The 17,244-nt window shown below is 42.8% G+C and overlaps 1 protein-coding gene across 3 annotated transcripts in view; it reads right to left on the bottom strand.

Moving 5' to 3' along the window:
* Window positions 1-10,402: 10,402 nt before the first annotated feature.
* The window catches only part of LOC142814139 (limbic system-associated membrane protein-like), a 214,853-nt gene continuing 208,011 nt past the window's right edge, over window positions 10,403-17,244 (bottom strand). For 2 of the 3 annotated variants that reach the window (XM_075892077.1, XM_075892078.1), the window contains 3 exons: window positions 15,137-15,338; window positions 12,318-12,389; window positions 10,403-11,003 (listed from right to left, as the gene is read on the bottom strand). In XM_075892077.1, the coding sequence (XP_075748192.1) occupies window positions 10,882-11,003; window positions 12,318-12,389; window positions 15,137-15,338 (396 nt within the window). In that variant the 3' untranslated portion in view covers window positions 10,403-10,881. The remainder of the gene's footprint in view (window positions 11,004-12,317; window positions 12,390-15,136; window positions 15,339-17,244) is intronic. The other variant, XM_075892079.1, reaches the window with a different exon arrangement.

The following is a 17,244-nucleotide window of genomic DNA, read 5'->3' as shown; positions in this document are numbered from 1 at the left end:
ACTGGAGTAGACTATTGCTTATTGCACAGTGATGTATGCGATCATGTACAATGTATATCGCTGTTTGGCATCTACAGCACCGTTTGTCGTAGATGAACACACGTTTACGCCTAGTTGCACATCTCCATTCCCACGACAAATGTCTGTGATTATGATTTAACCCTTGTGCTAGCTGAAACATATCGCATACACCTGAGCACAGCATACGGGAAATACCGCGCAGAATTGGCATCAACAAGCACATTACAAAACACTGATACCCAGCATGCACTCCTTGAAAGCATCATCAAAGCCAGGATGTGTGCTCATCAGTAATAAAGTAGCCTGTGCCTGTACTCACTCATACACTACCACACCACTGTTCAGAAACCTTGAGAGACAGTGTTCGTAGCTAGAGCCATGAACGCAGAAAAGCGTTCCGCTTCCTGCAGGAGTCTTTCTCACTGCACGTAAGCGCTCACTGCCCTACATTCATCCGTCGACTTCATTTCATTTATATACTGCTTATTGAAGGAGTTACATCAGTTGGTGCTATCACACTGTAAGCAGTGGACGCCAGAGAAACACCGTTGGTACAAGTGGAAGCTGCCATACAAGAGCGAAGAGCTGTCAACGCTAACATGACGCGAAATGCAAATCACCTATATACTTACTGCGTCATCACCGAAGCAAATCACCGCGTTCGGCACACTGCGCCTACCATAACACACTGAAAATATTACAGCGCTCTTTGTGGGCGCTCGTTAGTGTCATGATTCACTACTTCATTTCACCGCTGCCTGACGGTCACCTCCCCTGCCAACCAAAATTATTGCTTGAGGGGGATTGTCTGAGAGATTTAAGGTGTGCCTGTGAAGCCTCGTGCATGTGCGGTGGTATAGCGCTGGAGGTAGAGTGCCTGGCTCTTATCCCCACCGACTGACATGTCGTGGTTTCGACTACCAGGTAATGCAAACCAATAAAACTTTTTACCGCCATTTTCATTTGTCATCTGTTCATGTGCATTTTACCGACGTCACTTGCGTAACGGAAGTGACGTTATTGAAGTCTCGGTGAACTCCGGCGCGTAAAACATTTTCATGTTACAAAGTATTCCACGTTGGCTATAACACATCATGGCAGCAATCAAAGCATCATTGGCTCTTTGAGAGCATGGGAGAGGTGCTATTATGACTATAACCGAACTTCTCTCTACATATGCTGCCTCAATCTGTTCCACGAGAGCGCTACTTATAAGAACAACTGCATGATTTCCCCATGTTCACCACGCGCACGATAACTTGGTTCCCGGCACACCTGTGTCAAAATTAGAACTCGCTCACCAACCTTAACACCATCACCCACACCCAAGCGCGCGTACTAACACTCAGCGCGGGAGGAGAAGCCTTGTCACGGTGCAGGGCTTAAGAGTTCCGAGAAAGTTTATTCACACTTAATGAATTCACAAAGCACTTCTACCTGTAAAGAAGAGTATTACCTACACCACACAAAAAGCTCACAATACTACAGGCGATGACCCTTTAAATTCTACACACTGATTCTTATTCGAATCTTGCTTTCATGCACTCACAGCTCACAGTGCCCTCGCTGGGGGGGAACGTGCGATTTAGCGCACATGCTTTGGCGGCGCCTCTCATTATGTGCGGATAAGGGCCTCACCTCACAGAGCATAAATTCAGCTCGCCCCTCAAGAACTCGGAATATCAGCATCAACTTTGGGCAGTCCAGGGAGCCTGCGATGCAGTGGTTAGGTCAGGTCTAACTGTCCCCACATAGGAGCTGCCCATGGTGTCACCCTAAGCGGTAATACTTATCCGGATCTTCAAATAAAGTTCTTCGTGCCATACCATAATCTTGTGTTACTTTTTCTTAGCAAAAGTGCACATCTTGCACTGGTGGCGCAAGACTGGAAACAACAGTGGACCTAGTGTCCAACCTAGCTAAGTTTCGCTAGACACGCTAAGCTTTGGCTAGTAGCACGAAGTATGGCTAGACTTGGCTCTTCTTCTCCGGTTTCAGTCGGTTCCGCATGCTACACACGTGTTACGTGGTTTTGCCAGGAACATGCCACGCGACTAGTAACGGGATTTTAGTAGCGTGACTATGTGTTACGTGACGGTACGTGATATCAATCACGTGACTGACTGTTACGTGGTTTTTGGCGAGAACATGTCAGGTGACTTGCTGTTACGTGGTTTTGGCGGGAATGTGCCACGTGACCAGCTGTTACGCGAGATTTCATGATTTTAGTCACCTGACTAGCTGTTACGTGGTTTATGGCGGCAACGTGGTTTATGGCGTGACTAGCTGCCCCGTGATATGTTTTAGTCACATGACTAGCTTTCAAGTGCTGTTGGCGGGACCGGCGCACAATTTCACTTATGTGACTAGATATTACGTGATCTTAGTCACGTGGCTTGCCATTGCGTAGCTTTTGGTGGGAACATTCTACATGACTAACTTTCCAGTGTTGTTGGTGGGACTGGTGCACAATTTCACTAATGTGACTAGATATTACGCGATTTTAGTCACGTGGCTTGCGATTGCGTAGCTTTTGGTGGGAACATTCCACATGACTAGCTGTTACATCGTTTTGGTGCGAAAATGTCACGCAACTAGCTATTACGGAATGTTGCATGATTTTAGTCCCGCGACTCTTTAGGTAATGTTGAAGATTTCAGTCACGTGACATTGCCACGTAATTTTAGTCACGTCACGCTATATTTTATGTTACGCGATTTTTAGTCACGCGACCAATTGTTGCGAGATATTACGTGATTCCTGGTCACGTACAACTTATTACGTCACGTTTCATGATTTTTGGTGACATGACTGGTTGCGCGACTCTATGTGATTTCAGTCACTTCACTAGTTGTTACCTGATGTCGCGTAATTTTGAGTTACTTAACTGACTTGCCCATCAGAGTCATTGAATACCACGCCGGTCGAGTCGGCCCACTTTTTGTGGCAGTGAAGCAGAAGTTGAAGAGAATGAAGCGAGCGCGTATGGGTTCACAATTATAATGATTCATGTTCGCAATCGGATGGAAAGGTTGGCTAGTTGGCAATTCATGATTGTCCAGCGAACTGGGAGCGCTGCAAGAGTAACACAGACACAAAGCAAAGAGGATGATGATGATGATGAACCTTCAGCTTTGCTGGCACTCGCCCACAAAGGGGGATCGGCCAAGAACCGGGCGGCAGGATCATCAAGTGTGCTAAGTCAGGCATTCAGGTAGTCTCGTAGCCGTAAATAATAACAATAGGCTAACAGGGTAATCTCTTTGTTGCCCTTATGTACTCGCACACAGCAGAGAAAACCTCCCTGTGGCTATAACCTATCGTAATCCCTCCGAAGGATAAAATTAGTTCCACGTTTATTTTTAAACCTAGCTTCTCAGTTGGGTCGACCAGGTATCTTTTCCTTTGATAAGCATAACGTTGACAGGATAAAAAGAAATAATCTATTGATTCCGATTCCTTGCAAAAGAGACACAACGGAGATGCTGTTAGTCCAGCTTTATGTAGGTAGTTATTCAAATGCGGAATTCTGCATCGTAATCTGGTGATTGTAATTTCTAACTGCCGAGATACACACCACTGTTTGTTCCAGCAATATCTTAGATGTACGAAGTCTCTGACTTTTTCCAATGATAAAGAGGAGGCACACAGCACTCGTGCTCGTGCTGTGTGCCTCCTCTTTGCTTCGCGTCTGTGTTACTCCTGCGCTCCCAGTTCGCTGAACAATCATGAATTCATGCTCGCACTAGCTTGCTTGCTTGTTCCTTTACATGTACCTCGCACGCACTACGGGACGGAAGATTGGCCATTTAAAGAGGCGGTTAATATAAAAGCAAAAAAATATAAAATAAATTTACTTGAAGGGCCCTTTAGGCGATGTTTAAACGCAACGAGCACAACACGCTGTGTTTGCATGCGTCTATGCAAGTGCAAAATGCAAAAAAAGCATCTTCAGTCAAAGCTAGCTTTCTCCCTTAAAGTATCAGTATGCGGGGAAGCCCTCTTTCCATTTTGTTCTGTTTAACAGGTTACTACACCACGAGAACGTTAGCTGTCCGTGGAAACTAGAGAGGAGCTGACAGGTTCAAAAACAAAAGGGTTGTCTAGTGTTGAGGTACCCGTGCAACGCACAGTATATAATAATAAACAAAACGTTACAGTTGCGGCAGTTACGCCAACCTTGCGCGGAGGCGAGTATGGCAGTTAACGCAAGTGCAATGTTGAACCGAAGGCGTAGCGAAAGTTTTACGAAATCACCTCAAAGCGGACAGAGGTAATTTAAAATGGTAGCTAATGCAGAAGACGGAAGCACCACTGCAGCCTCGCGAACTTTTGAACTGTCTTTGGCTGTTGCCATGTCATTGTAGAGCACGACATTGAAAATAACACTACAAGTTTCCCATCGTCCATAACTGTCATATTTTTTCACGTTCTGCAAATTATATATATTATGTTATCAAAGGTAGAGCAAAGGGCACAAAAAGAACTTTTGCCAGCTTTCAATAAAGCACTCTGTATCATGTGGTGTCTGCAACGCATGATGTCAACACATTCAAAAATGTCTTCATAACTAGTCATATCTTTTGTCGCATTGCGCAGTGATAATCATTTCTTTTAGTACTGGGCTGACTCTGACCTTGGTTAACTGAATCAAGATGGCCGGTAGGGTCTGTTCTGTCTGACCTTGTGTAATCGTCTTGCGCTTTGACTCTACCGATAGATTGCGAGAGAGAGATTGATTGATTGATTGATTTGTGGGGTTTAACGTCCCAAAACCACCATTTGATTATGAGAGACGCCGTAGTGGAGGGCTCCGGAAATTTGGACCACCTGGGGTTCTTTAACGTGCACCCAAATCTGAGTACACGGGCCTACAACATTTCCGCCTCCATCGGAAATGCAGCCGCCGCAGCCGGGAATCGAACCCGCGACCTGCGGGTCAGCAGCCGAGTACCTTAGCCACTAGACCACCGCGGCGGGGCTGCGAGAGAGAGAGAAAGAGACACAGATATAGAGAGGAAAAGCAGGGTGGGTAACCAAGCTTGGCTCGGCTGGCTGCCCTACACTTGGGGTTGGGTAAAAGGGAAATAATATAAAGCAAAGAGAAAGAGAGAAAAGAAGAAGAGTAAGAAAGTGATGGACAAATAGACAGTTCTATACTACACAGCGTGGTTTCGTGGTGTTCTTTCACAAACGCTCCTGAAATCCAGTGGTCCTTAAAAAGCACAAGAGAGATTCCATGTCTTAGCGCGTATGCAAGAACGTCGGCCAAGGTCCCAGGATCTTCCTTTCTGTAAGTGAACCCAGGTGACGCAGCTTCGCTTCCATAGCACGCCGTTCAGATTGGTACGATGGGAAGTGGCATAGAATGTGCTCAGGCGTCTCAAGCGTCTAAAATTTACGGTAATAAATGGTGCTGGTAAAATGCTACAGAAATCAACAATAACTGAAATTTGAGCGTGTTTTGAAGATTCATACTTGACTTTCCGACGGGAATCTACAAATGGGAACACAAAGTTTTTAAACTTGCATGAACAGGACCAAGTCAAACAACGTTCATAAAATAGTGCTGCACAAATAACAGACGGTCTCTATATTGTTCAATAATAATTATTCCTTCGTCTAGTCTGCTTTCGTGGCAAGTGTACACGTGAGTAGTTCAGAACGGTATATAGTGCAGCTCAGTTCCTGTCTTTATCCGCCAAAGTTATGGCATTTGCCACCTCGCAACGACATATTGACTACGCACAGGGAAATGTCAAGTAAGGTGACCCGCATTTTTTTCAGAGACCCATAAATGACACGAAGATAAAAAAATGGGAAATGTAGCTCTGCAGCTATTTATTAACACCTTGCCAAGAAGGCCTTTACTGTCCCTTGCGCCATAATGTTCACTTAGGTGCAACACAACGTGAAAACGAGCATCGACTGAAAGAATCGATCTTTAATGACGCTCACACAGAAACGTAGTCGTACGATCGACTATTACGCGTGCAGACTCCAGGTATGGAAGCATAGACAATGATGTCCCTGGTTTTCGAAATGGGGTCGATTTTGGCGCCTGAAGAGGCACCCGGTGAGCTGAGCGTGTCCGAGTGTTGACCGCACTGATACCGTACTGCGAACACAGTTGTTGGCTGTGGCCATACATGCCATATGCAAGCACATTGCCGACATCAAGCTGCAGAAGAGTCGCGATGAGTAATTGTGCAGCTTGTGTCAGAGGGGCAGGGTAAACTTGATTCGCTGTCAAGGAAAATTAATGCGCATTTGTCGGTTCTTTTCGCCGGTGGCCCCAGCCGTGATACGACAACCAGACTGCTATCAATTTGAGGGAACATGGAGAAAATGTCTGAGAAAGGTTCGTTGTTCGACTGCTTTTTAAGAAACGGTATTTGACTTTATTCGCATACTACCATGCTTCGAAATTTTTTTTTACCTGCACCACCATTCCCCTCCTCCAAGAGCAAACAGTCAAAACAAAACGCAATTTTCCAGCCTCCCTGCCCTCCAGCTCAGTTGGTAGAGCAGTGGACTGTAGAGGTGCCCTCCTGCGTGAACTAACTTGTCGTCGGTGCCTTTTTCTCAGTAAAAAATCTTGTCGCCGGCCCTGACTACATTATAGATTCGCGACCACAACACCTCGAAAGGAACAGTAGTATTGGCACTTCAAAAGTGTCTCAGCAGTCCCCGAACACATCAACGCCACATAATGCAATTCTGTTTCTCTCACAGCGTCGCCCAAACTAAGCCCAACTAATCCAGGGTCTTTCAGTGGTTTATTGAAGGTGAATTACCCACAAAATATTCAGGTAAACGTGCCACTATGTCACGTAGGTGATGTTGTACGAATCGCAGACACACACGCTGAACCTTTGGTTGTATTTGACTTTATTGACAGAACATTCACAAAATCCACAAGACCAAACTGCTTTTCTTGTATATTCCAAATGCCAAGAGAAATTATTTGCAGCAGCGACAACTGCTCGTCGGGCGTTGTCTGTATTGCGAGACCACATCACATTAGGTGCATGTGTAAAAGTTGCTCATCACATCGGCTCCACCGCATCACTAGGAGCTACTGAAAGAAGCATTCAGTATGCAAAAGCAAGGCGCTATCGGGAAATGCAACCAAATGATTCGACAGAACGGTCATTTCAAGTATTACTCACTGAAGAGGTGGTCTTTCTTAGAGAGCGTAGGGAAAATCTACCAGTCAGATCTACCAGCCAGTTTTAAAGAGAATAGCTGGGTATAGGACCTTTAGAATGTTTGAGATAAATATGCCACACTAATCGTTCTATATATTTTTAGCTTTTTTTATCGTAATGCTTGCAAACTCAGAGGCACTTTGGTGTGACTGCTGCCGCCGGCGAAATTATGTTAACTGAAAACAGATACGCCGCAACTGCAAATAATTTCTGTCACAGTAGCTTGGAATGTACATCCTGACATGTCACCTAGGCTCAATGGGAAACAACCGAGAGGGAAAAAAAAGAACACGTTATTTGAGAGCCTCATTTACAATCATTACTTTGAAAATGAGCTGCTTATGTGGTTAACGACTAAATTTTGCCTTTGGTCGTGCTTCAAAACATTTATTTTTCAACCAACTGTTGGGTTGTATTAGAAGATGGTCTCTCGCTCAGTTAATGTACACATATTTGCCGCTCACTGCTAATAGCATAAGCCAGCAGCGTTTCTTGACAAGACAAATCTAGGCTTTCTAGCTTTCAGCATCAGTATCGAGAGTTTAAATAGATGGCAGTATAGGTTACAGGAGCGTGACGAAGTGTTCGAACGCCCAGAAAAACAAAAAAGAAAGCAAACACACAAGGGAACCTTTCAAGAACCATTCGTTACCTCGCATTGTACAGTTAACAAAAATACTTGGCGCTCTATAGCTTTAGAACTCCGAGTAATCATGTTCACTATACCACTAACATTCTTTCATCATATTTTGGGCGCGACACTCTAAACAGGTGCTAGAAGGCTACAACAACGTTGCAACACGCAAGTGAAGGTGACCGGGATTTAAGTGAATCATGGGACTGGCCTACTGCTCTTTGGTGCAATAAATACTCGAGCAGAGACCGGATGCGGTCAAAACACTAATGCATGCCACTCAACTTTATTTTTATTGTTCTCCTAGATTCAGCAGAGTAGCAGTGGTGCTCTGGCACGCCGGCCGATCCGTCTACTGTAGCAATCGCCGCTTCTTCAGTCAGCCACCATTGCTCTTTCGACAGTCGACAGAATTCTCTTTGCGTCTCATCTAAAATTGTTCAAGAAAATTTAAGCGGACCAGAGTAATATTCTGCAGCTTATTACGCACACGCTGTGCTTTCAGTTTACGCGATAAATATATTTGCGACAGCTAAGCATTCAGTTATTGGTGGACATATACCTCGTATTTCAGCAGATAATTTGAAAGTATGTGTTCGTCTCAGATCCTGGATTACGTTTCTACACTGGTGACACTAACAGATAGACGCACTTTGTCAACATTTACTTTGAATAAGTGAGGTGACAGGCGCCACGACGTTTTCTCGGCATCCCAAGGTGTCTTGTCTCACATTCTCGGACGTTTTATTTAAATGTACGTATATCGCACTGCACGCCAACTAACCAAACTGTCGGAAACCTATAGATAATGGCTCAAATGAAATTATTTTACACGAAGAACTCTTTGAATGTTGATGGCCAGGTGCCTTCGGGGAAGCTCTGAAAAAAATGATTTCAAATAAGTGTAAATTTCACACTTAACAACAGAAGTAGCTCGTTTGACTTTTCTTCCCCGGAAATAAGGACAATAGAGCAGCTGTAAACATCGTATTCCACCATCTCGTCCTTGAAGTAGCACCTGTCACCGTGATGCAAATGAGTCTAGCCTAATTTCCTTAAACGGAGACAGAGTTTTGAGCAGTCAGAAAGCTGCCACGAACATGGCTGTCCAAAGAGTAAGACAGAAGCCGGCGTTTACGCAACGAGAATGATTATACGTTCAGAACAGGACTGCTACTTGCTAGATTAGTGTAATTAGTCATGACAAAGCCACTTTCGTACGCTCTATTTTTTTTTGTCCTTTCGTTCTCCTATCCGACGCAATACTTTGCAGACACGAAAAAAAAAAAGAACAGCATATATTTCTATGTATAACATTCTTCAGTCCAAGAACACAGAAGCTGACACTCTGGACAATGAAAGTAATGAATACAAAAGATAGAAAGAAAAAATAAAGAGCAATAATATTGCGCTACATATATATGCTTTCTTTTTTTACAGCTTCAATAGAACAAGCTATACAAAACGAGCGTGACAAGACATTGTGATTCACAATCATTGAAAAAAAAATCGAGAAAAAAACAACAAAGAAGAGATTGACAGGAAGATAAGATTGACGCATTTTAGTGCGACCACCAATTTCACAGAACACGACAGGTCAGTCCGAGGGCACACAAACAAATTATGCCAGCAGGGCTTGACAGCGTAGTATTGTACAGTAAGGCGATAACTGTGACAGCTCCCAAGTTGCCACCGGAAAAAGAAAATATAGTTATCATGAAAGGCAGGGAAGAGTAATGGCTCGCGTGATAATGCTCTTTTGATGGGCCATTGAAGCGTAAAAAGCCGCTGTTTACCGCACTATATTTTAAGTGTTTAAACATAAAATACTTCCTATAGATTGACTTGACTCGCCAAATCTTGTGCTCTCAATAAAGCTTGAGCCATTGGTTAGAGATATAGGATGAGAGATTTGTAACCTCACCATGAGAACTGAGGATGATGTATAGAAACACAGTACAGAACCTTTGAATATCATAAGTGCTAAGAGTTCGCTCAAGTCCAGCAAGAGCGTTAATAGTTGGAAGGTTTTTAAAGAATTTCTATGCTTTGGATGGCAGTACATGAAATAAGCGCCACGGATGAAGACATAACAAATGAGTCTTAATGTGATTGCGCTTAGGGCGTAACACTCACTACATTACTGCGCGAAATGTGCGAGGAAGAGTAAAGAAAAAAACTCGATCATTAAAAGTCCCACTTACGCCCCCAACGCGTGCATCGCTAGTCTATTCTTCACCTTCCGACTTCTCAGATGCCTTGGTCACTACACTGATACGCTTTGCGGAAAGAGATTCTGCTGATAAGAGGGAAATCTTGAGAGAATGAGAATCCAGTGTTGAATGTATCCTACGAAGCGGGACAGAGTGAATGTTTATAGCAAGATCACTACGAGTTTTCGGGTGTTGTGTGAGTGTGGGTAGCCGTTCGTTACGCGAATGACACAAGATGCGCGTACACTGAGGGTCGTTTTGTAAGAAGTAGTTCGTTGGGTGTGTCCCACAGTATCCTTTTTTTTTTTATCGCGCAAGATGCGTCAAAGTGCACACAGCACGGGACGATAGAAGAAACCGCTGTAACGCCCGTCTGTGTGTGACTGTCAATCCGCTAACGTTTTCTCACATGACTCTCCGCGTAGCGAACACTTGGCAGATCACGAAAAAAAAATAATGCATGAAGAGTAGAAATGCAGAAACTGATGCATGCACAAAATATTAAAAATAATAATAATAAACACCATGAACAACATCGGAAGGACTTTTTAAGTTACACGTGGACCTTTTGAGTAAGAAAGGATAGGAGAAAGAATTAAAAATGAACGTAATTATTATAACCATCACTCGTGGACGCCCTTCATCGTGAGTAATACGAACGAAAGAGAAAGATGGTAGATGTGTGCCGCTTCAAAAATAAAAATAATAGTTCGTTGGTCAGCGGCGACGCTGTGTGTGTTGTGTCAAACGTAGTCCACAGGTGGCAAAAGAAAAACTATTCGGCTCATGGCGATCGACGTGTTCAGCAGAAAAAAATCGACAGCAGGGCCACCGTGACGCATCCGACCATGTGCGGACTGAAGATGGTGGCTCGGGTGCCGGCGTTTCCGTTGCCGCTATCCTTGATCTGCTCTTGTAAAGCATCTGCAAGTAGAGAAAAAGCAAATGTGCGCCTTTCTTCAGCACGGAGATATACAACGGAGCGTGCCGCTTTTTTTTTTCTCGTTAATGGCGGCATGTTCTGGGCATGCCACTCATGCGTTTGTTACCAACACTCAAACCTCATTATAACAAAGTTGCATCTTACACAAAATATGTTTGATATACACAAAAGTTTGTTATAAAGATACATTCCTTACATATATATATATATATATATATATATATATATATATATATATATATATATATATATATATATATATATATATATATATATATATATACAACAACACTGTTCTTCCTTTACTTTGTTGCGACCGATATTACGTTATATCTAGGTTTGTTATATTGAGGTTTGAGTGCAGTGCGGAACGAAGATGTTGGCGAAAGAGAGTGGGCTGAATGCGCTGCTTGGCATCAGACACCACGAAAACGATTTTACTTCCCTCTCTCATTGCTTAAAAAGCGGCTATATTACTAACGGAAGTAACAAAAACCTTATCATGGTAATGCGTAATGTGTATCGTGATGTACAGGTCTAGTAAGTGTAACGAATTCGGCTGGCTCGCAGCTGTTGCTTCGATACAGTACCGTTTGCAAAAAGTGGCCTGTTTTTGTGGTTTTCGTGCGAGAAAAGATGATAAAATATTCACTCCAGTGCGATTCAGAAAATTATATAAAAGCACAAGTACTAATGAGCTAATTAACAAAAATTAAGGAACAGTAAAGCTTGAGTGAGAGATTTATTTGCTTCATTTGCTATCCGTGGCATCAGAAATGCAAAAGGAGCTAAGAGAGCGTTCATTAAACGTTTGACAATGTCTAAGCTTAACGAAATGAAAATACAAGAAAAAGCCCTGGAAACCCGGACTAGGTAAAATTCATTTCATACCAGTTGAAGCGGGTCTTCAAGATCAAAGAGACTTCATTAGATGTCTGTATGCTCATTCAGCATGTGTATTATGTCGGACTCTCAAAGCGTAGAATTTTTTCATTAGCTGCCGTTAATGGTAATGAACATTCGAAAACATTGATACAAAATTAGCTTGAGTAGGATAAACAAATCTAGAGGATCTTACATTTTGTTTTGACAAACGTACCAAGTGTATAGTTCGGTCATTTATCTGAATGCAACATAGATAGAATAGAAAGAAAGAAAAAGAAAGTGAGACAGAAGCAATACCGATGACTCATGCATAATGACATGGTGCAGCAAGCAATGACTGAGGTCATGCTCCGGGAAGAGTGGCATGCTAGGTCATGAACCAAAAGAAAAAAATCTTTCGGGGTCACTACCAGGGTCATTAGCTTGCAGACCAGTTTCAACTTCCTCGCTGGCTTTGGTACTCAATGGCTGCTTAGGGAGGGCTGCATGAGGTGGAAATAATAATAAGCAACTGCTGTATACCACCATGCAGCAAGTAAGAAAATAAATAACAAACATTGCCGCAACACAAGAGAAAAACTTAAGATGTTAAGCACCACAACCGTAGCCTCAGCACAAACCCGAAAAAAAAGGTGGTTCGGCAATGCCATAGTTAGCAGTGAAAGAGGCAAGCTATTTATGCCAGTGGCTGCGCTAGGCATTGAGTTGCCTAAACATTCAAGTTCTAAATCTACCTTACTAATAAGCACATAAATCATTCAAATCATTGACGTTGTTCCAGTTGTAGTCAACCGAAACTACATTTAATGGCGGTTAACTTGGCACTAATACTTCAGAGCAAAAAGGAGTGCATGTATGTGTTTTATGTGTTCACTCACGTGTGTTATAAAAATTGCTGTGTTTGTTTCTCAGCGCATAAACAGATCAGACATACAATTTGGATGGCCATCCATTATCTTTCAAATATGCTAGAATAATAAACTAACGTACCCACCTGTACCCAATAACACCACTTGTGTGATCTTAGACAGTGACAAGCTGATGTTACGCACAGAGCACCGACTTCAGCATGCACAGACAGACCACTTGAACCAGCATTGATGTATGGTATGTGTTCCCCTTACCACGAATAATTTTTTCATAGCTATGAACGTTAATGAACAGCTGTGTTTTGTTGATGATCTGTGTGAACGAGACTGAATCAGAAATGTACATTTCATCGGCACTTAGTTTACTGTCGTTTGAGCTGAACCGCAAGTGAAAGTACTGACGTACAGTGCAATTTGACGATCGCGCTTTGGCCTCGATTATGCTACAAAAAAGTGAGAATAGGACCAATGGTCGTTACTTTTCTTGGTGCTGAAGAAAACTTGCAAACTTTTATTGTGGACAAAACTACCAAAGATAGCTTCCTATGTCAACTTAAACAACCATGGGAGGAACGGCTGGCAAGGTCGTTAGACAATTACCATCCATAATTATTGTTCACATCACTTCTCTCGATACTTGGTGCTTTTGGTCATCAAACCCCATAAAACAACACATAACATGGTCATCATCATCAACATCAGAGTCACGTTTAGCGGTTCTCTGTAAGCTGAATCTAGGGAGAGTGTGTTTGACATCTCCCTTTCACAAAACGCCATTCTCTCCTTCTCCATATCATGTTTTGTCGGTAAGACAAAACACAACATGAAGGCAACACTTCCACGAGTTATAATTTTTCAGATTTGTTGCCTCCCAAATGTACCAGCGACGAACAGTAATTTGTTCACAGGCTGCAAAATGGCACTACTGCTTCTGTGCGCACCCTCGACGTTTACTGCAAATGTAGGGAAGACAAGGAAAATACCTGAATGGCAGTCTAAGGGAGCACAAGCAGAATAAACTTATGGCGCAACGAGCACGTGTTAGTGCATTGCAGCGACTGCGGTTTTTTACCTCTACTTAATGAATGTGTAGTTTGCAGTTGTTTAACTTAATTTAAATAATATGTAGTTTTGCATGGGAACATTGATAAGAATTCCTGAGAAATATACGAGGGCAGTCTGATTGCAGACAAAGGTGTCAACAGTGTCAACGCCCCCTCTATTACTCTGAGAGCAAATGAAATTGCAAATATAGATGATGCTGGCTAGCACGTTTGATACAGTTCTTGCTATATTATTACTGAGCATCAGCAAAACAGGTTTCAAAAATAAAGATTTGGTTATGAATCGCAAATGTCCTGTCCTCATCTTTGTGCCTGTGTTTTCAGCGCTATGGATTCAGCAAATGTAACAAACTAACAAGCCCAAAAGTCAGTTTTCTATATGCGTACGTAAGTGCAATTATGACTGTTTTATAATAACGACAGTGCCTTTTCAATGCGAACGAGCATGGTGTGAGTGTGCCGCAGTGCATAGCCGCTTTCACGGTGACTATTTGTGGCTAACGATGTTTAAAAGGACCTTGAAACACGTTTTAAAAGTAATCATCAAACAGCTTCATTAGAGGAGTTCATTACATCACTGATCAAATTGCGTAAAAGTTTTTGGAATCCATCAAGCACGAGCTGAGCTATAGAGATTAGCAGCACGCTTTGAACGGTTTCTCTCTTCTTTCAAGTGAGCACGCTGAAAGGTAGGCTGAGGGAATGAAAAGGAAGCAAGAAGGTACGACCCTTCTTCAGAGCGTGTGACGGATTTGCACTCTTTCTTTTATCTTTTTTTTATCCTACGACTTACTTTCAGTGTGATCACAAGCGTGAGCGTGCAAGCAGGTAGCGACATCCGGCGGCAGCTGCAGCAAATACGCAGTTCACGGTGCTCAAGTCAACCAATGGCGGTGGTCTTTTTGCATGTGGTATCGTAATTTGGGCTTGTGGCATCATTTGTCAAGTGAATATGGAGCAACTTCAATCTGATTTTGAGAAGTAGTTTTAGGTTTTATGCCACCTGCTGTGCTATAATGCTTGGCTCACACGTCTGCCGGAGCCTGGACTACCATTTGACCGCATATTATGACCATGTTCACCAAAATGTTGCAGGGTCCCTTTAAGAAAACAGGTATGAAGCAGCAGTTCATGATAATTATCTATGTCTAGATGTCCTCTGGAAGCGCAAGAGCGAGCGGTGGAATCACATAGTATGTTGTGATCTACTGTAACCGTAACACAATAAGTCCGCGCTTGTGTCGGAAAAAAGTTTCGCTGTATGTGTTTCCCATTCAGGCTGGCATGCCGGCTCACCGAATGCGGTCATAAAGTCAAAGCTGGTGAGACCACTCGTGCCCATTTCGTTGATGGCAACAGCGTACGCTTGGTATCGCGTTTCAGGCTCGAGGTTGGTTATCAGGTAGCTCGTGGCAGCCTTGGATCCCATCTTCTGCATGTCGTGGCCGTGGCTTCTTGGAATCGTGATGTTCCGCCACTCTTCAACGTCTTGAGCGTGCTGGCAGGAAAAGAAACGGATGTTTAAATACTTGGGCACAACAATACAAATTCGGTTGACGCTAAACAAGAGAGGGATCGAGAGACAGAAACGTTAGTAACATAAGTCAGATAGAGGAGGCGAAAGAATGTTCCAGAGAAACATTGAAGAACACAGAACACACTTGTGCAGAAATGCAATAACAATTTTATCAATTTGTAGTATGAACAATTCAAATTTGGTATTGACAATTTTCTGCCTGGATCCACCTGCATCAACATTCTGTCACACAATCATATGTCACGGCGTTTTCTGAAAGAAATAACCCCGTAATAGCGAAGCAAACAAAGAAAAAACAAGAACTAGGACATTACAAAATGCGTCCTCCTCTATAACAAAAACGATTTTTGAATACGCTATTGTAATTACTACTTCTGAGCTCTGAATTCACCTCCGATATCAACACACAAAAAAGACAAAGTATATTACGTAAAAATTGCGAAACCAAAATCACAAAGTAGGAAATAAAGTAAAAGAACATAATATTGTACTTAATGAAAATTAGAAGAAAGATCTTTAGCCTTGGGTAAGGGAAGCTTCAGAAAACAATACATGGTTTAAACAGATACAATTATTTTGCTAAGATGCCACTAAAAGTAGTTAAAAGTTTTAGCAAAAGCATAAAAATGAAATGTACCAGGCCTGAAAGTATGTTACATGGTGCAGCCTGCAATCAGTTGTTGTACGGTGTGCCTGATATTATTTACTAAACAAGAATCTCATGCATTCAATGTCGCTCACCATGGCTGATGCAGTAAACGGAGTGAGGCAGACGAGTTAGGTAAGCGTGAAAAATCTGTGGTGGCTGTCTTTTCTCATTTCTTTGACTATTTCTACAAATAGAAGTGCTCTTGATAACGAGGTAATTATATTTCTGAAGGGAAAGTAAAAGTTAATGCTACATAGGCAATAGCTGCTGTATATTACAGTGAATCGACTCGGTTAGCAAATAGTTCAAGCATAATTTTCTCACCACGTGCGTCTGACGTGCGCTTCGAAATGAAATAACTACAAAAACTACTGCCAAATTTTTTTCTTTTTTACATGGCTTCTGAAATCAAACTCACAAAGACTTTGTATTATATATATATATATATATATATATATATATTGTTCAACTCGATCATCTACGGAGGCACCATGTCAATGTATCAATACAGTAGCAGTGCGGTGCGTTCAGCAAAGACCTAGTTCATTTCATAAGACGTTTGTCTTATGAGCTAGAGTGAAAAGTGTGTCGGGGTCTTCAACAATTACTGTTGTGCCCCTAGCAGAACACGTTCAAATTGTACGATTTATGCATTCATTACGTCGTATGTTAGCATCATGTAAGTTTTGTGTCATTGCAATGTCTTTCTCATACGCGGTTGCACGAAAGAGGAGGTATTGATCAACGTGTTTTTTTTTATTGCGGTCAATTATATGGTCAGTTTCGGCTGGATGTTGCCGCCGGCGTTGACGTCCGCGTCACCATCATTCACCGTATATCTATACGTATTTGTATATGTAAAAACGCCAGAAAGAAAATAATAAATCAAAAAATGACTGTGGGTCACGGAATTGAACGTCCTATCTGTGGATTAAGAGTGCGACAAGTTAGCCACTGAGCCCACGAAAAAGCACACCCTTGAACGTTAAAGCGGCAAGCTATTGATATCTACCACTTACCTCTGGCGGGGGAACTATCGTATTTTCAGCATTACCAGCGAGATGGAGCAACGAGCGCGCGTCGCCAGATCGTCACGAGGCGGCGACGCGCGCTCTCATCTCCCACGTACGCTTTGCCCCGCGAGGAGGGGACACTCACGAGTACGCTCGCTATCTCGCGGTGGGGACAATCGTACACCTCGGGCTTTCACCGGAACGA

The sequence above is a fragment of the Rhipicephalus microplus genome, chromosome 4 (genome assembly GCF_043290135.1).
Source record: "Rhipicephalus microplus isolate Deutch F79 chromosome 4, USDA_Rmic, whole genome shotgun sequence".
NCBI classification, from domain to species: Eukaryota; Metazoa; Arthropoda; class Arachnida; order Ixodida; family Ixodidae; genus Rhipicephalus; species Rhipicephalus microplus.
This window is presented reverse-complemented; position numbering and strand designations above follow the sequence as displayed.